Source organism: Lichenostomus cassidix, chromosome Z (genome assembly GCF_008360975.1).
Source record: "Lichenostomus cassidix isolate B80296 chromosome Z, HeHo_3.0, whole genome shotgun sequence".
NCBI lineage: Eukaryota > Metazoa > Chordata > Aves > Passeriformes > Meliphagidae > Lichenostomus > Lichenostomus cassidix.
Window position 1 is genome coordinate 49,018,454 of NC_139511.1, and position 22,279 is coordinate 49,040,732.

The following is a 22,279-nucleotide window of genomic DNA, read 5'->3' on the forward strand; positions in this document are numbered from 1 at the left end:
AGGATCACTTGTGGGTGAGGCAGGAGCTGGATCCCAGTGACAGGCATCTGCCCATCCCAAAAACTCAAGACTGCAGGCCAATTCAGCAGGCTCTCCCAATGGCAAGAGCCTCTCACCAGCTGCCAAAAACACACCTTGGGCATACACCCATCTCCATTAATTCTGAAAGTTATTGGCAGCAGGCTCAGAGCAGGGAACAGGGTAGGGGAGCAATAGGTTTGAAAAGTCTCTCATCACACAGTCCTGACTTAAACAAATTATCCTTGCTTGCATGGCTGGTTTGCTAGAAATACAAAGTCACCTGAATCCTGCTCACTTGCATGTGCTAAACTAAGCAAACGCAGAGGCTGCTGAGCTCAGAGCCTGGGGTGCCAGCAGCTTAGTGACAGCCACCCTGCAGGCAGCAGTGAGAGCGACTGTCAGCTGGGCACCCAGAGCGCCTGGGCTCTTGGGGCAGCCACCTGCAATACAAAGAGTAAAGGCTCCAGAAGACAGACTACTGCCTAGCAATCAAACACTTTCAACTGCTAACTTCTTCAGGTCTGTAAATTCCCCGAGTGATGGTCTGTAATGAAGAGTGGTGGATATTCTGCTGAAGTTACTAACAGTGGTAATGTTCTGGTGCACAGCACTGTCTGCTTAGAGTATATTCACATCATGAGGCTAGAAATCATGCAAAACTCCATGCATATTGCCTAAGATTATATAAATAAGGAAAACTGAATCATAGGAGAGACTGTAAATCAAATAATACAGTAACTGAAAGAAAAGCGTAACTAAAAATGTTTGGCAAGATTTGCTACAAATCAATGCAGAGGATGTGTGTGATAAAAACGTTTGCTCTAAGTAAATATGTGTTCTGTTTATTGGCTTGAATTAAAAGGGTTAATAAGTTAACTGGGGTTTTCATAATACTTTTCAACAGTTGCTTAAGCATTTATATACCAGCAGATGGAAAACACATTTATTAAACATTTGGTCTTTGAGTCATGCTGACGTTAGTATCTCAAACAACATTAATTCAAGCAGCAGCTTTTTGTAATGGCCTCATTCTCCGACTAACTGGTTCTTACTTCATGTAGGAGTGAAGAAAACTGCTCAGACACAAAGAAAATCTGACCAGAGGCCCACAGGGTGCTGCAGAGTAACAGTGCACATATAAAATAACTAGAGGGATGCCAGGCTGCTGTGGAGGAAAAAATGGCCCAGATATGGTTTGTATCTCTCATCAAACCACCTGTGGTCCCACAGCCCTGGTTTGCTCTGGAGAATGGAGGTGGATGCCCAGATCAGCTGGGAGTGAAGGGAGTAAACTGGGAACAAAGACACTTGACAGCTACAGACTGGCTATTACAGCAGCAGTTCCTTACTTTACAGCTCCAAGGAGACTAACAGTAAAAACGATGCTCAGGTGGTACAATGCCACTGCTTTAAGAGCTGTGCAGGAATGTAAAGCATGGAGAGGAGATAAACATGCAGGGAAACAGTTCAAATGAATGTGTGCAAGATATAGTGTTCCTGTATGTAGAGAAGCAAGTTAAAAAGGGAACGGGAAGGCCTGAAAACAAATCTGTACACTAGACTGAGGAGAAAGCTCCAACACAAGGGGGGAAAAAGAAAGGATAAGGGAAATTTCCAACACTGTGTACAGTAAATAATATTAATTGGCTTTACAGCAAAAGTAAAGAAAAGGTTTGTGCAACAGCCTTGCTATACTGACCCCTGCAGTCCATCCTACTCAAACACTTTTTTATGTCTGTTAAAGAAATGACTGATAATTCTGCCATCTCTGGATACAGACACTGAGGTGCTTAGGGAAGTCAAATAAAACAGATGTTTTTATTATGTTTAGTGACAAACACATTTTTTAATCTTTTATCTTTTTAAAATCAGTCTTCTATGTTTATTTTGCTGCATCCTCATTTTCCACATTAGAATAAACAGACTGGAAGTTTATTCCATGCAGTGCCTTTCAGAATATGTTTTGAAAAGAAAATTTTCACAAACCAGTTGTTAGTGAAAGGAATGAAAATCTATCCAGAACTATTTCCAAACTGCCCTGTAAGTTTTATACTTGTGCACTATCCTTTTTGTGATTCCAGAAATGACTGGAAGACATTGCTACAGATATCACTACAGAAATGTTAACAGAGCCTCATTAAATAGATGAATTATGCATCAGTCCTAGCAAGCGCAGAAGCTAACAATTACAGGAAATTTCACCCAGCAGTTAATGGAGATACTAATACTATTTAGAGAAACAATCAACTGTTTTATTTTTTTCTTGTATTATGCAAAGAGAAATTAATTTGTATCATGTACCAAACCAACTGCAGGCTCCCAATAGCTCTCCACAGACGGAGGGTATTTCCCAGCTCCTGAGGCAGCTTCTTGGATGATTACACAGTGTGCTCTAGACTTGCAGTGCACTCCTTAACCCTGGTGGGTTTACTGGACTGAGCAGTGAGCTCACATGCCACCAGCACAGACGCTAAAGAGTGAACAATAACAGCTACCCAGCAGCTGATAAAATAAAGCAAATTGTTCTGCAAGTGTTAATTTATCTGTCACTACTGTTAGAGTGAATTCAGCTACTTTGTGAGCAGATGGCACAATTCTGACAGAGCCTAGTCCAAAATCAGCACCGAGTCACAAAATCAACTTCCAAAATGGATAAAAATTAACAAATAAGGTTGCAGTTCAAAGAAGAAGTTCACTACAAGACCTCTGTGCAGTGAAACTGTGAAGACAGTGATAAAAATTTTAAGGCACGAGCAAACAAAACTATTGACAAACAGTACTGAAGCATAAATCACAGTCTCTGTCATTTATTCGCCACATTTAAAGTTCCTGTCTTTACTGAGATAGGCAAGAGACAAAGAAACTTACGATAGGTGCTTTCATGATAAAGTTATAACTTGCTTTGTAGTTTATCTCCCATACACACTCACTAAAATATTTACAGCAAATGTACTTCCCATAAACATCCCTTTAAAAAAATCTCTATACAAATGCAAAATAGCTAGATCTTTTCCTGGAAACAAGTTCAAATTCAAGCATTCCTTTCCAGAGTTCACCTGCAGCAACAGTAGCCCATATGGGCTTGTACACTGAAAACATTACCGAAATGGCACATAGGCATAATAATTTAATAGCGCAAGTACTCACATTCTCGAGTTAACCAAAGCAAACCACTGCTTCTTAGTCACTTCATACTTGAATGAAGCTGAACATGTGGTCAGACTTGCCAAAATATTCAAGTAACATAAATGCAGCTTAGTAGTCCCTAACAAGTCTTTCTAGTTCTTTTCCTGTTGCTGATTGATTCAGAGGGTGCAGAAAACACCACCCCTGAAGTTTGTCTTTCCACTCTTAGAGCTCCATGCAATTAAGAAACTTGCTTCAATACCTCCAACGCCCAAATCAGTTCCTGCTCATCCAAAGGCATTCTCTCCCAGGCAGCACAGCAGCACAACAAATCACAGGTATTTGCAGCCCAATACTCTTTTATGAACTGCTGAGGATTTGGAGACACGGGTGCACATAGCTGCATGTTAGAACGCCGGCCTCAAGGGTTTGCAAAGCCAACAAGTCCTGACAGTCTCTGCAAAATGTTGTCCAATTTAGTTCTCAATTAAATACTTGTAATTTATTATAGCGTCTTTCTACGAATGAGGGAACAAACAGCTTTATCCTGCAAAAGCTTTGTTTGCATAACAACTAAAACTTCATCTTGCATTAACACATCCCCCAGTACAAGCATTTAGCTTCTTTTAGACTTACATGTCAGCCCGCCAACTTTTTCAATAGACAATTCTACTGCAGGGAGAAAAAAAATTAATAAACCAATCAGTAACACTCCATGCACAATTTTTCTTTCCTTGTAAGCAGAGGAAATTGTTCTGCGTGACTGAAGTTAAAGGTATAGTACAAACAAAAGTCAAGTTACGTGGGGGGGTTTAAGCGGCAAAGAGCTACAGTTAAGCCATAGAGCAGAAATTTTGCAGTCCACCATCTCAAAAGGATTACTTGAAGGTTACAAAAGGATATGGTTTCTATCTCAAAGAATATACTACTAATTATATAAAAAGGGGGTGGGGGAAGGGAGTAGAAATATCCTATTTCAGCAGTCTCGAGATTTAACAGCATCGGTAAATTTAACCTTAAATCATCGAGAGACAATAGTAATTCCAAAGACTTGATATAACTATCACTAGCCTTTAAAAGAGACTTCTTGTTTTGCATAAACTGCACATATTGACACTCCATATTTCTAATATCCTGCACACAAAATGTTTTAATCCCATGCTCTAATTAGAATAATTCTACAGTGAACACAGTGACTAACCCACAAGTTCCTACCATGCACTTGAAATTTCACTCCATGAAGTCCTATTGTAGAAGACTCTGCTTTAGTGGACTAAAACTATGTTTGTGCAATGATCAGAAGAGGAAAATATTGACATAACCGCAGGAGGAACACTGCTGCTGTGCTGTTATCAGTTGTTCTGCAATCTCTGCCCCCTCCTGACCTGCCAGTCCTCCTCAGCAACCTTTGAACGTGCCAAGCAGTCCATTTCAGAGAGTGTTGCCCAACCAAAACAGTTTGGGAGCTTCTTAAAAATAACAAAAAAAAGAACACTTCTTCAGCATATTGCCTGAGAGATGTTTTTATGCTTTGCTGAGAAGCAAGGACAAAAATCAGACTGACCAGTAAGGGTGCCCAGGAAGGGCTGGGGATTTGATGCCTAAGAGCTGGTTAATCTCACAAATTAATTACAGACACAGTGTAACAGCCACATGATTCTGCACCAAAGCCCTAGGCCTCCCAGAGTCTACAGTAAGCCCCTGTAGGTCCTGGAGAGCAGAGCACACTGTATGTTGAATGATTGAGTGCCAGCCCTTAAGTCTTCCCAAACAACTTTCTACACTTTAAATATTTAAAAGATTATCGGGGTGGGGGATGGGGGAGCAGACGGGCTCTGATCTACCAGGAAACTGGTTTTCAGTATTTAAGCTGCCATTACTTCCTTTTCCTGCTCGCACAATGTAAGAATTTTTTAAATTAATAATCCAAAGGGGGAAAGCATTCCCATTTAGTTACCTGTGGCACTGCCGTTAGTATTTGCTGGGTAGGCCATGTTTGCTCAGTGACACATCCACAGCCAGGCTGTTTGGTGTCATGCAAATGCCATGCATCAAGTCCAACCAGACATGCAACCTGGAACAAACAAGTAAAAGGCAGTTAAAAACATGTAGTTTTAAGAAGCTAGGTACATTAAACAGCGTGCATTTCTGATTGTTTAAAGTCTCCAGTGCAAACTTCAGTGCAGCAGTTATTTGCTCCTCTTAATCAGCATCCTAGCTATCACAAACCCCAAAGGTGTCCAAGTGACTGAAGCTGAACTGTGGTTCTCTCACAACCTCCAGATTTTGTGACATCCTCCAGATTTTCACTGACATCCTCCTGTCAGTGAGGATGTGACTAGCTGAATTTGCAATTGGCCTCGTTTTTTTCTGGCCTGCCCTCAGCTTTTTTGTAGCTTGTCTCTAGACTCCCCTGTACCACCACAGCTTCCTCATATTTGCTGGCAAGTGTATAAACTTTTAGATCACCCAACAGCTTACACAGGCAGGGGTAGAGGAGTTTTTAGGTGAAGGGCACCTACAGAAGAGCTGTGCCAGTGAGTGGGGGACCAGTTGAAATTTCTGAGGTCAGATGTCCCCCTGGGGATGGTGAGGGCATAGGAACCCTCAGATGCAGCTAGAGCAGGCACATGTATCTCTTTGCCTGACAAACCTAGACACTGACAGCTACTGTGTGGAAGCCAGGACGGTGGAGGGACTGGAGGTGGCACAGACACCATCAGGAATGGTGCATGTCTGACTACAAGATCCTCCACTGCAGGTTCCAGCAGCAATGGGTTCTCTGGGTGTGAGGTTTTCTTCCAACCCACACACGGCAGATTGAAGAAGCAGCGCTTGCCTGAAGCTCATGCTGCGGGTACAGAAAAAGAGCACTGTCGCCCTGGGCGGGTGTTGCTGTGAAGAAGCCAAATGAGGGGCAGAGGCCAAACCAGCAGCAGTTTTGTGGCTAGTTGCCTGCTGGCTGGCTCTGCAAAGCCAGACTCCGTTGGCTCTGCAACAGGGTTCCGGCTCCTCCTTCCCTGCCTACCTTGCGTGCAGGGGGCAGCCTGATGGCAGCTCATCCCCAGAGCAACAGATCTGACTCATCTAGAGCTGCAGAGATGCCTCCTCATGAATCTGCTTCAGGTTTTCTACAGTCCAAACAGCATTTCATTTTGTTGACTCAAATAGGTGGAGCTTAGGCATATGAGGAACATAGTGCTTTGCCGACCCCCGTCTGACTTGGGCTGACAACTCCTCAACAAACCAGTCACATTTTTCCAATTATATTTGATTTGGCTCTGACAGTATGTGCAAGGAAGTATTTAAAAGCTAAGCAGATTAGCAAAGTAAAAGAAAATCAAGAAATTAATGAGCACAGGCACCATGTGAATTTGAGTCAGCGCTACACTGGCTGATAGAGAAGCTGGCTGTCTTTAAAGGCTGACAGAGCTCCATCACACAAAGCTAATACAGCTTTGCTTTCTCTTTCAATAAACATGAGCCTTCATTTTTAGTACAGTCCTCATATGGATTTTCCAAGAAGGCAGAAAGATCTTAATTGCAATTCCTCCTACCCTAGCTCTGCCATATATGCTGACATTTACCACCTCTTCTTCAGTGGAGAGCAGGACATGAAGCTGCCATAAAGATTGTATAAGTGAAAGGCTACAAACAGTAAAATAAAACAGGAAGCCAAAACAGGCTGTGATGCACAGGAGAGCATCACAAGATTTCAGGCGTAACAATAATTATCAAATTTCTGAAAGGATGAAGCGTGGCAAGAGAAAATAGAAAAACGTGTTGCTGGCAGAGTTTGTAGCCAGGATAGAAGTTTTAAAGTCTGTGAGATTTCAGGAAAATATTAACGACTTCCTTTCAGAAGGAGAGATTTTAAAGCATCACTCCAATCTTTGCCATTACTATCAGGATAAAGTTATGCTTTAAGCTGAAGACAGGCAATTTTTACTGAGTCACAGTGAATGCTTACTGAAAAATTATCGTCAGTCTCAATGTCATGTTGCTCAGGACAGCCACTGTCTCAGGGCAGGCTGCACTTAGCAGGGCATCAGACTCCCAAGGGTAAAGATAACTGAATTAATTTACCCACTTCTAATTTGTCCAGCATAGCTCTGTGCTTTCTCAGTAGCGCTGTAACAGCAGGTCTGCTTCCCTGCTTTCATGATATACATTGTACAAGGGAGACCTGAGAACATTCACTCAGGGATGGGTATGGACAGATGGGTGGGAGGGGATCCTGGGGGCGACCCACCTCTTTTAGGTGCAATGCAGTCCCAAATATGAGTGAGTCAGCCACAAAAATGAGGCCCAAGTGTGGTGTGCGTGGAAACTCATCATGGGTTTAAAAATAAAAACTGTTTAAAACACTGGTCAGCATTCACAGGCACACATGAGGAGAGCTTCCCAATAGCAAGAAACCAACGTGATTGAGGTGAGAATTGACATAAAATTAATAAAAACAATGCTGAAAGTCTAAACAAGGCCTAGGATCTACATTTGGTCGTGGCTTAAAGAGATGTAATGGACCTGGTACAAACTCCCTTGTGGGTATGCTTCTATTAGTTTCAAAGCTATGCAGGCTTAAGTACTTCAAGCAAACTCACTTGCTACTTTTGAGCTTAAGTGAGGATTAATAATAAAGTTCAGGAAGCAAATTCAGTCCAGTCAGATAGAAGGAAAAAAAGTGAGAAAAACAGAGGATCTAATAATTTGTTAGCTAAGTGGAAGAATTGATTCCTTTTTTTTTAGATAAAATGTAACAGGAATTGACAATCTGCCTATTAAACAGCTCTTCAAGTACAGAAAAAATCAGATCTAGCTCAGCAAATTCATGGACGCAGGTAATTTTGTGAAAATGTGCTTTGAGCCATACATCAGGAACTGAATTTCTGAAATTGCATCAACGCATACATGGATCATTTTTAGAATAGTGCCACGTGATTCTCCAGCTGCACACACCCCAGAAGCTGCATTTGGACACAAGCCTCTCATGTGGGTGAGGCACAGGACAATACCAGAAGCCTGCTAGAATACACAGAAGAGGAAAACTCAGCCTCCTCTGCAGAAAATCATATTCTCTGGCAGACATCTTACACAAGAAAATTAGTAGAGGAGCTTGTATATTGCATTCTCAACTCTTCAACTCTTTGCCCATGTGTTTTTACACGCTCAACTCATGCTTGACTGTGAATACTGTGATTTACAGATCCTAGGGCAAATGCAAAACAAGCAGAGACTAGCTATATGAAGAGTTATTGCTCAATGAAGCAGTTGTTTAAAGTGTTTTGCATTAGATATTCAAACTCTCTTCTGCCCTGAGGTTCAATAGCAGAAACCTTAAACACACATGATCCTCAGCTTCTACAGACATTCATGACACCCCAGCTTTTACAGGTTTTTCCAGAATGGCAATTTTTTAGTCAGAATATAAAGCCTATGTCCTAATCCTGCCCTAGTCATAAGGGAAAAGAACCTGGATTCTCTTTTGTGCTGCATCTTGCCAGGTCACCGATATCTGTGCTAGTGTTCCAGCACCAGAAATATCTGAGTACATACAGATCAGTTCTGGCATCCACACAGCAGAACTACAGAAATGTAGTAGCCTCAAGAGGCACAGACCTTGCAGAAAATCCAGGCTCACGCTTCAGTCTGATGTTTGCAGGAGACACTTAAGATAGCAAACAGTTGAGGTTTGGTCTAAAAGCAGCTGTAGAACAGCATGTTGGCAACACAGTAATTAGAAGAGAAACATAACTCAGCTCTTAACCCAGAAAAGCAACCCTGAAAGTCCTCCTGTCCTGGGCTGAGGTCACATGTGGGAAATGGTGATGGGCACACACTGGTTTGTGGGATTCAAGAAGACAGATTTTGGTTTCCCAGGCAAGGCGGCTTTAGGCTAAATAGATATGTATGTAACTTCTTTTTTCTCATGGTAGGCACAGACTGTTGGGAGCAAACAGTCACATCAGCCACTCCAAACACGCTGCAGATCACCAAATACCTTCAACCACTTGGAGGGTGAATGTGGCACAGACACTACAGTTCTGTTGCTTTAGATCTGAATTAAAAGTGGGAGCACTGTAAGTCAGAACTGTGAAGGATTCAAAGGTACTGGCTCCCAATTGTTCAGATGGATTCAGTCAGGGGATGGTTCCAGGAGAAAAACCAGCTCTGCAATCCTATCCAGCAAGTGCAAAGTGGTGATTAAATAGGCCTAGGGCAGAGGGGTTTGACAGAGCAAGTCAGCCCATAAGATGCAATATTCAAGAAGAACTGGTACTGCTCCATTCCTGCTATACAACAGTGCAACAAGACTTCTACGTGAGACTTCCCTCTCACATGTGGGTCGTCCTGGCAGTAGAACTTGCCCAGTTTCATTCTGCAAGACACTGATAACATTTGCAAACAAGAACCAAGATACATGCAAAACCCATCAAAAAACATAGATGATAATTTCTCTATCTGGAAGAAATTGGCACTGGGAATCCCTCCTGCTCAGCTAGAGTGGCAAACATTTTTCAAACTTGCGCTTCTCTACAGGAAACAGGAATGTCTGCAACCTCTGTGTACCAAGTATGCCAGGTGCAATTTAAATGAAGCAAGGTCTGAAGCCAACAACAGCAAAAGAGAAAGTATGTGGGGAGTTGCTATGTGGTTGGTATCCACCCTGGGATAATGACTGTATCTGACTGATACTTTCTTCTCAATCTTACCCCTGCTTTGGTTGTGTTCTTATCTTTATCAAAACAAGAGGCCAATAATCTGAAAGGCAACACTTGTAAAGAAGAAATATATATATATATATTTTTATATGCTATGTTAGAATTAAAGGTAAAAAACAAGTAAGAATACAGGGGTATGCGGATTTTCTTTCAGGTCAGACACAGAACAATCAACATTGATATAAGGGTAAACTGAATGATTTAAAATTTCACTTAATTATTTAATCATGTAACAATTCACCCATTCATACACTTTTTAGAGTAAATGTCTTTCTAATGTTGCATCCAAATCACAAGCAAAATTATGCAAGTTACTGTTCAAGTCTCAGTAACTGAAAAAAATTAATCAGTAGCTAGGCCACCCTAAAATACAGAACTAAAAATCCCCTGGTACCAGTGTTTCCTGAAGTTTTCTCACGCAGCAGTCTATTGTGATTCAGTCTCTTCATCACAGAATACAGAGACAATTCCTTACTATATGCAATATGACAGGTAATTTATTTCAGACAATATTTAAGCAATCAACCAAAATAAGTCACCTCTCACTATGGGTTTTTTTTCTGCAAAATCTGCAGTATGATGAGAGCAGAAGAAGCCTTGTAAATCCTTTCAACAACCAAGTTAATTAGCAAGATATGGCTACGGTCAGCATGAATTTACCTGCCTGCCTTCCTCACTGCCTGCACTTATGACACTGGTCTGTAAAAAGACCTTTCTTTACAGCAGAGCTCTAGGCAAAAGCTGAGCTAAGCTCTGTAAAGAAGAGAGTGATGGCTCAGAAACTCTGGGACCTGAGTCAGCAAGCCAAAGAAAAGAACAGTCTGAGTGCTCCTAGCCAGGGCAAATGCTTTCCTTCTGACAAAAAAAAAAAAAGAAAAAAAAAAGAAAAAGAAAAAAAACAACCCACAAAACCCCCCCAAAAACAAACAACCCCCCCCAAAAACCACCATCTAAACCCCAAACAATACAAAAAAACAAAACCAACCAACCAACCAAAGAACCCCCCTAAATCAGATGCAATTCTAAGCTTTGTTGCTTTTGAACTCCAAACTCTGAGCTACTGCAATGCCAGGCTCCAATTCTCAAGCTATGCTGGAAATAAACATTAGTCACTCTCATGGAGATGCCCTCACCTGTCTTCTCCAGTCCCCACCCCCTCTCTTAAGCAGACTTGCATTAAGCTTGTCTGCCCACCTCGTTACTGCTGCAAGCAGAGAATAAATGTACAACCTTCAGTAACACAGAGGTCTGATGGGTTTTCTTCTGGATACTTGAAAATGGTCTTCTCATCTCCTGCACTGAACTTCTACAAAGCTTCTGCTTCACCTTCCCAAGCCACCTACCTACTGCACAGGAGCTGGGCTTTACTGGGCAGCTTTTAGTACAGAAAATGCCTCAAAAAATAGATACATATATAAATATTTCAAAGGCACTGGATCCTTCTGGCTATTTGCAATAACCCAATAATTTTCTGAATTTCGCCAAGTACTGCTTTGTCATATTTACTAGTGATAGCAGAAATGGTCTACCATCAGCTGCTGGGTTTTAGTTTGCCTTCCAAATGGAGTGATCCCAGTTGTGTCTGAATGATTCAGAAGAGAAATCAGCTGTCTTGCACAAGGCACTAATTCACTTTCTGGAAAAGGAAAATGAAACAGCAAAAGGATTTCAAAATAGTACCCAGCAGAAATAAACATAACAAGCATTCTGTAGAGGCAGACAAATGATCCATCCAGACTATCTCATTTTTAACAGTAGAAAAAACAGATACTATTTAAGGAGAGTAGAAATGCCCCTTGATGAGTCCATGCTTCTGAATTCTCCCATCATCAACTTTATTATTAGTAGTAGTGTTAGTAGTAGTAGTATTAGATTGGGAATATTTAAAGGTATGTCCTTACCATGTCATTTTAATATTTACATAAGTTGCCTGTGAATTTTACTAGCCTCTTTCTGACCCTGCTGATGCCACCTGCTTCTGCTACCTTGTGGGGCAGAGTCCCATGCTGTCAATATTGACTGCCTACTTTTTTCTTACTATAAACTGATGTCTGACAAATCTTACTGCCACCAAATTCTTGCATTGCAGGACTTGGTGAAAATTAGTGCAGATTCAGCTTATCCACACCCTTTGTGATTTTATAAACTATAATTTTCTCTCCCAGCTCACAGGCAACACAATCCCCAGCTTGCCTTTTCTGTACCCTTTCAGGTATAATCACCATGTGGAAGACCCTGGCCATTAACAGCATCTTACTAAAAAGTTGCCTGCAAGAACAATCTTATAAAATAGGGAAAAGTACATTCAGTAATGCATTCAGTTTTGGTAGTGTAACCAAACTTGGCTCTTAACAACTAGCTAATATGTGGGAAGGAAAACCTCAGTTCTAGTAATTTTTGTCAAGCAAGTGAAGAGTTAAAACAAAACAGAACTTGCCTGCAAGCACAAACAGCTTTCCCCAGTATAGGTGTGAGGTTGGACACAGCATTCCCAAGTATCCCAAAAGTCAGCAGGTGAACCTAGTGGACTTTTGGCAACCATACCTGTTCTCAGAGATCCAGCAGACTCACTGTCAGCCAGAAGTTGTAGCTCTTGCTATTTTCTTATTTTCAGGATCACCATTCCTTAGTAAAAAGAAATTTTTGGATGGATTCTCTACATCATAGTCGGCATGCTTTTGTCACCTGTAAAAAGGAGGACACACAGTCCATACAGAACTGGGCTCCTACAGTCTGATGACTTGGTGGCCCTTGTCTAAAAGCATGATCTTCGCTCACACGATGTGAACCTAAACACAGACAGGTGTGTGTGGATGACACCCATCACACAGTGCTGCAAGGCCCCCACACCCTGCAAGCATTCTCAGACCACCCATCTCTTTTGGAAATCATTCCTGACAACATCGTCATCGTGTCACATTACAGAAGGAAAAAAAAACACCTTCAGAAGACTGCATGGTGCTGCAACTCAGAAACCAATTTCTGTTTATATTAGAGAAAAAAATCAACTGGAAAAAGAAAGGCAATCCAAGGTAGAAAAAAACAACTCTTTTTTTATACCTGAAATTCCTAATGGTTGATGTAGAAGACACTCCCTTTTATTTATGACAGTGAATAATGAGTCACATAAAAGTACATGAATTCAAGCCAGTATGATACTGCTATGGGTTGTAATGCTTGCTGTGACAGGGAGCCCAAAAGATGCAACTGGGCTATCCACATTTTTCTTGTGGAAAAGCAGGAGGGATGAGACTTGCATGGCTTGAAGTAGTTCAATCTGATCATTCTCCAAGAGGGAAATGAAACGTGTGTTGAGCAGCATTTTCATCTGCTCTGACAAAAACTGAAATGCAGCACGCATAACAAATGAAAAGACTTCCAAAAGGTTAGGAGAAGAATGAACGCATGAATGAATGCATGTTGGGGGTGATGCATGTGTGCCAACTGCAGTATACCTGTGGCCTCCCAGTGCTGACAACCCTGGAACTGCTCTGCCTGGACAAGTAAGCAGTTCCACCTTCTACTCTACAGCATGTACATAAACTTCCCATCAAATCTGTTCACTCAGTGGGGCAGGACAAAACACAGCATCCTTTCCACTCTGTCTTTAAACATTAAAAGTTGAACAACAGTTGGAAGAACACATATGCAGATCCCAATAACTTAAAATTAATTAACTTATTTAAGGAGAATTCAAAGGCAGATAAACTTGAAGGTTGAGATGAACAAACCAATCAAGGATGTTTATAAACTGTTTAAGAAATGGACTGTGATCTTGTTTAGACTTTGTATCTAAGACAAACTGCAAGGATTTTAAGGCACAAACTCTGATAAATATGTAAGTCTACCTCTTCTGTAAAGTATGCAAGTATTTAATCTTCAGTGACATTTCATATGTAATGGCACAAGCATGAAACATGTTGAGAGGCAGACTGTCACATCTCTGTCTCTTCTTCTGCTTTTCAGTCTGAGATGCTATACATAATCATACCAACCATAAATCTGATATGACAAAAGGGCAATTAAATGGGACAGCTGCCAAATTCAAAACCAAATATTTTTGTCTAGCAGCATTTGCCCATGTAACTGTCCAATGGTGTCCCCAGCTGAAGGTGTACTTTACCTGAGAGAGCTCCAGCAGATCAGCTTTGTCCCAGTCTAGCCAGCCCCAAATGCTGCTTTCTCCCCTACATATCCCAAATACCCAAATCCTGGTAACTCTTCCTGTTTTTTTACTGCTAATAGGGGTACTGTAGACTGTGGTATCAACCTTACATAAACAGATGAATTATAGGCTTTTTCCACAATGAAAGCGGAAAATTGTAGGGGCAAGGAGACATCACTGCAAGAGCCCGGCTCTTGCTTTTCATCTATCACAGTTTACAACAGAAGACCTAAATGTCATTCTTCATTAGACTCTATCTGTAGCCCACACTGCCAACATCCATCCCCAAGTACTAGACTGTCTCCAAACCTCAATACTAAGACTGGCCCATTTCTCTTCAAGCTGCGTGAAGTGGCCCTTCAGAAATACAGGGGGACCCTATTTACCACAACTTTTCCACTGAGACCACAACCTCACAGCTTCAGCACAGCCAGGGAACACACCCCAGACATCCTCCAGGCTGCTCTCGCTTCCCACCCCATCATACAGCATCCCTCAGAGCAGCCTGCATGTGTGCACAATTTTTTTATTTCCTCTCTAAGCCACAAGCCATCTCTTGTGAAGCTTTCCACATAGATTCCAGGGGTGAGGAGGTGTCTCTGCTCCTGCCTCCAAAGCCTCCATATGTCCACACCACAGCCTATGGACTGCAAGCCTACACACTCTTGCAGGAGGGAGGCAGGATATCACAGCAGCAAAAACCTGCCAGCCACTGCACCACATGCCAGATGGCCTGTCCTTACTGAGCATGCAGAGCCACCAAGCCCTGCTAACACTTTGATTTGGAGCTGGCATGAACCAACTGGTGACCATCTGGCAGCAGCTGCAGCGGAGCATGATGGAGCCAATCTAGCTGGGTATCTCCATACTCTTCCTGCTCGACAGCTCGTAGACAAAGACTTGTCAGCTTGTCAGGCAAGTGTCACACAGCCTCTGCATTGCGTGCAGCCAAGAACATTTTGCTACATGTGGCCACCTGCAGGGAGCTTACCCACCCAAAGGAGGGGACCACAAGTTGGGGCAATGCCCTTGTCCTTCACAGGGGATGTTCCTCTCTGCAGCCTAGTCAAACCAACATTAAAACAACCTGTTCCTAATGCTCTGAAACTTTGTAATTTAATCCGAGTAATTTAAATCAGCATGGAGTTCACACAACCTGTCTTCCTCCTTCTCAGTCAGAGAGTGAACTAACACTTGTATTAATTATTCACAGGATCTTCTCATGCTCATGCTCCCTATCTTTTTCAAACAGATGTACAGTGGCAAAAGAGCCCAGTGCAGACAAAAGTGTGTATCAACTTACTGCACAAGAACTTTTCAGCTTAGGGAGCCGGGACTTAAAACTCAGTGAATTATGTCTCTCACCTCAAAATTCTAAACTAAAGCCCTGCATCTGCTTACTGGCATGAGGCACACCACTGCTGTGCCACAGGGTGCCAGGAAGGAGTGGTGCTGACAAGCTGTTGGGACACGTGTGGTACGACTGCCATGTGCAGTGTTGAGGCTGGCAGTGCTGACTCTCCTTTGTGTCAGTCACATCCAAATAAACTCAGCCTTCATTCACCCTGTCTGTCAGCAAAACTGTATCTCAGCGCTGACAAAAGCTGAAACAATCAACAAACAAGGGGCCATCTATATCTTGCAGCACGTGTCAAGTTAGAATCAAATCTGTAATTCTCCAAATGGTGTACGGATCTGAAACTCACCCTCTTATGAACCTGAGACAATGGGTCAAGGCCACCACAGTCTGCAAAAATGATATATTTCTATGGAGATCCATAAATATATTACATTTAGCCTTTTTAGTTGATCTATTATTAGACAGCAGAACATTAATAAAGAAATAGCAAAAAAAGGTATCTTTTTATCAGTCACCATATGAACAGACAGACAAATACAAGGCAATGCATCTTGCACAATGAACCAAATTCTGATAAAAAAAGCAACACAAGAACTCAAGCTTCTGAAGAGCAACACAACAGGACTGTCAATGAAACAATGCATCTTCAATGTGATTCATGTATTTCTTCACAGAAGGCAAGTCCTAAGCAGGAAACAAAGTGGTGTAAATAAAACTAAAACTAATTCAGATGTTCTTAGTAACAGAAGAAGTTTTCACAATCACTTGTATTACCTGGAGAGCAGAATAAGCTGCTGCACAATTACCAATGCCCTCCTCAAACCACAGCACAAAGGTCCTAGCAGAGGGGCACTTTCTTTGTTCAGATTATTCCCATACACATGCTGCTTCCCCAGAAAGCTAATCTGTATTTTGAGCTCTCCCCAGCCCCAGAGCCCACAGATTTCTCATAAACACAGTGCCACAGCAAACAAATCAATACAGAGGTAAAAGCACATTCATCTATCTTCTTGGAAGAACTGCAAAGCAGAAAATATACAATATATTTATACCTGTCCCCTTTTTTCCTCATTCCATGCATAATCCAGAAGAGAGAAGCTGAATTTCAACAAGATCTGTCCCACTCAGATAAAAAGGAAATTTTTAAAGATTTAGGTTCTGGTTTTTTCAGTCCAAGCAGAAAGTAAGTGTCCTTTCTGCAGCCAGTGTGATCTCCTTACAAACTTCCTTACAAAGTCTAAAAATAACCCTTTTAGCAATATAGCTAATATTTTTCTGATTTTAAATCTTGAGAAAAGTTCTTATAGGAGAGGGCTGTTAAAGCAGATGTTCTCTCCCTAGCTTTGGTCTTAAGCTGAATTTCCTTTTCCCCACCTTAATTATTTGGAGGAGCTGCTTATTTTCAGTGTTCTGTCACCAAGGATCTGTGCACTTCACTTGGGGCTAATCACCCCTAATTTTCATCTGCTTTTGTTCCTTGGAGCAACAGGTCCAGTGCCCAAAACCAAGCAACAAAAATTGTTACACATCTGTATATTTTTACTGCAAGGGAAGACAATAGATGACCAAAGGCATTACAAAGCAGCACTGCATGAGAGAATTGAAGATCTTTGCAAGTCCTCCTCTTCCTTTTAATTTCTTAAGTTTCTAAAGTTATTTAATCACCATATGAGGAAATACTAATGTTTACTTTCTGCACTTCTCTGCTGTACTGAATGACTTGCTTCTCTCCCTCTCCTCAATACAATAGCAAAAGCAAGCACAGAGGTTACAACTGAACGCCTGTGGAGACATGTATTGCTAATTATTAATCCATGTTTTGCCCTTTGTTTCTGACAATGTACATCCAGTATCAAAATGTTGCCAGGAAAATGAACAAAATGAAGGCTGCGTGCTGATGTTAGCCTGCAGCGTTAGCCTTTCAAAAGCTAAAAACGTGCAAACAGGCAAAATTTTCCTTAAGTAAACAGTTTGTTTTCTATTCCCTATCTCTAAATGCCATCACAAATCTTGTATATACATATTTATACAAAGGGCATATTCCCTTGCCATTAAGCAGTATGGTAAGTAATAGATTTAAGATATTAGATTGCACAATATTTTGAAATCTTCCATATTTTCGTACTCAAAAAAGCAGTTTCTCTTTCAGGGAGGAAGGCTGCAATCAAGGTGGAAGCTCTCTGCAATCATTTAAGCTGGGGAAACAGCTTGTTGGGAAGAACATGATCCAATTTTTGAAGACTACACAAGTACAGGCACAAAACCTGCTACAGCTTACCTCTACCAGAACAGACCTGGAAGTACAAAATGCTTGCTTGAAAACAGGACAGCAATATTTCCAACACAGTATATCTGCTTCCTCAGAAAAATGTAAAGAGAAAAGAGAAGAAGCATCAGGGAAACAATACAAAGCTTGCAGAAGATGAACTTTAGGAAGTGAAATGAACACTGTGTGAATTATTATTTTAAAAACAAGATTTAAGAAGCAGACTGTATTTGTATACATGACTATTACAATTTGTATGCTTATTTTTGCTCTATATTAATTATTTTACCACTTTCATAATTGGGGGAAGAAATATAAACCCAGATGGAAGTTATTTTGAGTGATCTGAGGACATTGGTATGCTTCTTACATGCTGCCATCCCACTGAACAACACTTGCTATGAAAATAGGACCTTTCCAAGGAAGAAAATGCTAACTAGGTCACACATAAAAATAAAGTTATTAAAGGGTGAAAATCAACATTAGTTTCTTTATAAATATAGTAAATTTACCATAAGATAGCTTAGGCACATGAGCCTTTGAGGGCACACAGACGAGCACTATTTTCATCAGCAACTGTCAAGTAAGGCACATTCTTTAAGGGCCTATTTTAAGAAAGCTAAGTGCCACTTAAACAACAAAACTCCTAAGGAAACTTCTTCAGTTTACATTGTCTCCACTCCCACCAAAATTAGGAAAGCAAATGTTAAAATGTGGACAGGTCTAAACTTTTGGTCAAGTTTTATTGGGCAACATTCACCTTGCAAACTCATGTGCCAAGTCACACCAATGTCTATACTGTGAACTATGCCTGCAGCTGAGAGTGAATAAAGAAGTGGACGATTGCACATTTTATCCTTAACTGACATCTTGTAGCTGCAGCATGAAACCTCAAACCTTTGAATGTATCTCTCTGTTTGCTTAACTCTCAGCTGATTTTAAGAGAATTGTGGTATTTGTTTTTTGGTGCACAAATCACACATCAACGGTAACTCTAGAATAGTAACTAGGTAGCTATGATTGCTGCCAAAATTTGTAGTGGATTTTTTTTTTTTTAATAAATGGGTGGGGGCTTAACATACTGCATAGTAACACAAGGTCAAGATTATTGTATTGTAGTGTATATATAACTGTATTATCACTCAGATACCAGAACACATTCTTGAAAAAGTGTGATAGGAAAGGTTAACCTAGTGAAAGACACTGCAAATACAAAAAATAGACTGCAGATTTTCAGAGGTATTTGTCCTTCATTTTCTTTAGAAAGCTCATTGCAGGACTTGCAGAAGCAGCAGAGGACTTTCAAAGCTTACTTGGAGAACTGCTGATAATCAAATTACAGCAGGGACTACCAGAGCTGCAAGATATGTGAACATCCCTCTCTGTGATCTAGTCCGCTCTCAGGTGCAGGGAAAGGAGTAGCATAAAAAACAGTGGAAACAAATTTCTTAGCGTCAGTGCTTAACAGCAAGATTTCTTGGTCCATAACTAATGGGATTTTTGTCTCAAGTAGGAGTTGGACTCTCACACAGGAGCTATAGAGATGAATCAAGTTTTTCAAGGTGCCTCCCACCATCATCTCCCTATCAACTCAGTGACACCCACAAATGCAATGCTCTTTTATAGTGTTTACCTCTCTCTGCTGAGAGCTTGAGACAGCTGGCCTCACTGCAGGACAGGCACATAAACCCTGGCCCCATATATAAGGTGACCTACAGTTGCTCTGGTGGTGCTCCCTTTATGGCTGCGTATTTTGGAGTTGCGTAGTTTTTAGCTCATACGGAAATAAACACAGCTGTGTGTGTGAACACCACTCCATCTCCTCCCCTCCTGAAAGATTTTACATGAGGCTGCTGTGCTCAAAAAAGCTGCAGAAACAAACATTCTCAAAAGTGCCAATTAGCAAGTATATGGGAAGGCAAACCTGAACAAGTATAACAGTTGGCGTCAGCAGCTCTTTGCTCAGAAAGCAAAAAGCATTAAAAAAAAAAAAAAAAGCTATTAAAAATTCCAGTTTTGTTTTATGGACTTGGCAGCAGTGAACAGTGGCAGAAGGAATGCAACTATGGGGAGAACATTTTGTTCATTCTCAGTAGCACACAGGTTGTTGAGGCAAGGTGGGACAGAACAGCAGAAATTGCTCCCTACACTCTCTAGAACTGTGAAGACACCAGCCAGCCCCGCCCAGAAGCTATGAGATTAGTGTATATTTACATTGCTGCAATAACAAAACAGCATTCAGACCAACAATGACGATAACACACTTTAAAAAAAACCTTTAGGAACCACTGGCACTCTAGGCATATGAATATTATCTGTAAATATAAATTTCATCTTATTAAAAAGTGATGATAAATACTGCAAGTTAGAGTTGACTCATGATGGAACGAGACAAGTGTTTTCTAAAGACGTAATTAATTTCTACCTGTGAACAACTTTAAAAGGCATTAGTTCAAGAAAAAGAAATATTGCAGGCTGAGTTTTGTAGTTACTTAGAAATTAGACATTACTCCATTTGCTCATTTCTGAAGGGAGGACAGAATAAAATCAGAGACAACAATCAGACTGAAGATACTTGGACAGTCCTTCAGAAACATTATTAGTTTCATCCATTCATCATTCAGAGCAAAGTACTGTAGGAAAGCATGTTGAGTCAGTGTGCTCATCTGCATTATCACTCAAGAAGAGGATGACAGATTCTTGAGCTCCTTTCTCTGCAGCACTGAGGAGCACTGGCCTCGCCAATGTGAACTGCTGCTACTGAATAGAGTTCATCTTAAGAAAATCCAGTTGGGCTACTGAATGCCATCCTCTCTCCAAAAATGGGACACACTCTCCACAATGCGACTGCAATCCTGCATGGTATCACCGAGTGGCAGCTGCACAGCTTTATCTGTGTATAAAGGAACTTGGAAAAACCTGACCACAAAGAAATATAGCACCTCAGAGTGAGATTTCAGAGTAACGAAACAGATTATTTCAGAACAAAAGATGGTTTCCACAAGAACAAATGTTATTTCAATGCACCCCAATGATGATCACATTTTCTACAAAAATCAGCTTTTTTCTTTTTAAATTAAGTTTCCATTCCAGAAAATGACCTTATTGAAAAGCTTACCATGTTACTCTCTTCAGCATCCAAACAGTGATTAATGACAGTAAAAATTCACCTTTAACATTCAAACCACACCTCTTAAAACCTATTTGTGGGACACAAATTGTGGGACAAAAGTTAATTTTTTTTATTTTCAGCTTTGGTATCAAGGCATATGGTTTCTGTTCCCAATCAGGTGGAACCTACACTGTTTATTCCCAAATCTGCCAAAATCATCAGTGGGCATAGCAGTGCATACCTCCACAGAGCAACCACTAAAGGGAGTAGTGGGGGGAGCGAATATCACGCTTCTTACTATCCCTCAGGCCAGCTGTGTTTTGCACCAGCTCATAGTTACAGCATGGGCGGAAATTTGCATCAGTGAAAAGTAGGAGGAATAAATAACAGGAATAAAAGATAAACAAATCTCCCAGTGAATGTATTTTAATTACTTCCTGCCAACTCTCTCACACCAACCTCTAATCCCAGATGAGATTATTTATTAATTTTATTTATTTATTGTCTATTCTTTATGTCCTAATCAGTCCTGTTCTTGATCTTGCCAGATCTGTTGATTAAATTACTCTTCCTTATGTATATTACAAAATCAAAATGCATCACAATAAGTTGTGTCAGCCTTGTGCTAGTTTTAGCAAACTTTTGTCAGAAAATTTCTGAGTCTCTGTATAGGTGTAACAAGGAAAATACCTCTGCTCTTGGCAGGACTGCAGCTCCTGCCCCCATACCACAGGTGCTGCCACAGACCCCCCTAATATTCCAACCAACGCACTTCAAAGCAAAACAGGATAGGGAGATGTGTTGCAAGCCACGGAGATACACTGTTTTTGCCAGGAACATCTTCTATGCGAATATGGAGACCAATCAGCTAACAATGGCAAGATTTAAGGGAATAGCAAGAACTCTGATTTAAAAAAGACAAGAATCCACTAAAGCACTCAGGCCGTGTTAGGTGCTCACATGCTAAGTGAGCATACTTTAACACTCCTGAAAGTCTCTGAATTTTGACCCAAATACCAAGATTTGTAAGCCTCCCTAGATTTAGGGGAGCAATTTTCACAGGCGATGGTGGCTGCTCCCACAGAGGTTGTGGTCTGCACCACTACTAGTTTGCAGTGCCTTGCCCTTGCTCCTACAAGATGGTTAAGATCCCACCACAGTCCCATTCAGAGAGCGAAAACAGCAGCAAAAACACCCACGAGGAGACACTGCCAGTTTAGTAATTGAGTAATTTATTTCCCAGACCAGCCTGCAGCGCTGAGACCTGCTGCAGGCAGTGTGCATATTCATATGCCCCAAACTGAAGGCTGCACCGCCCCATCCTGCCCTCCAACCCAGCCATTTCCTTTAGCTTAAGCTGGGGATACTGGGAGCTGATAAACTAAAAGCTAACAGCAAGCACCAAGGTAGTATTATTCCCCCGTTTCACAGAATGTCAGAAGGAATGTTAACAATAGGCAAGCACAGGATGCACAAACACCCAACTTTCCCAGGCATTAGCAGTAAA

General features: G+C 41.2%; 1 protein-coding gene across 3 annotated transcripts in view; it reads right to left on the minus strand.

The window, feature by feature from the left end:
• KANK1 (KN motif and ankyrin repeat domains 1) overlaps positions 1-22,279 on the minus strand; it is a 129,983-nt gene that overhangs the window by 46,316 nt on the left and 61,388 nt on the right. For all 3 annotated transcript variants that reach the window (XM_085043283.1, XM_085043286.1, XM_085043284.1), the window contains one exon: positions 5,105-5,221. In XM_085043283.1, the coding sequence (XP_084899409.1) occupies positions 5,105-5,141 (37 nt within the window). In that variant the 5' untranslated portion in view covers positions 5,142-5,221. The remainder of the gene's footprint in view (positions 1-5,104; positions 5,222-22,279) is intronic.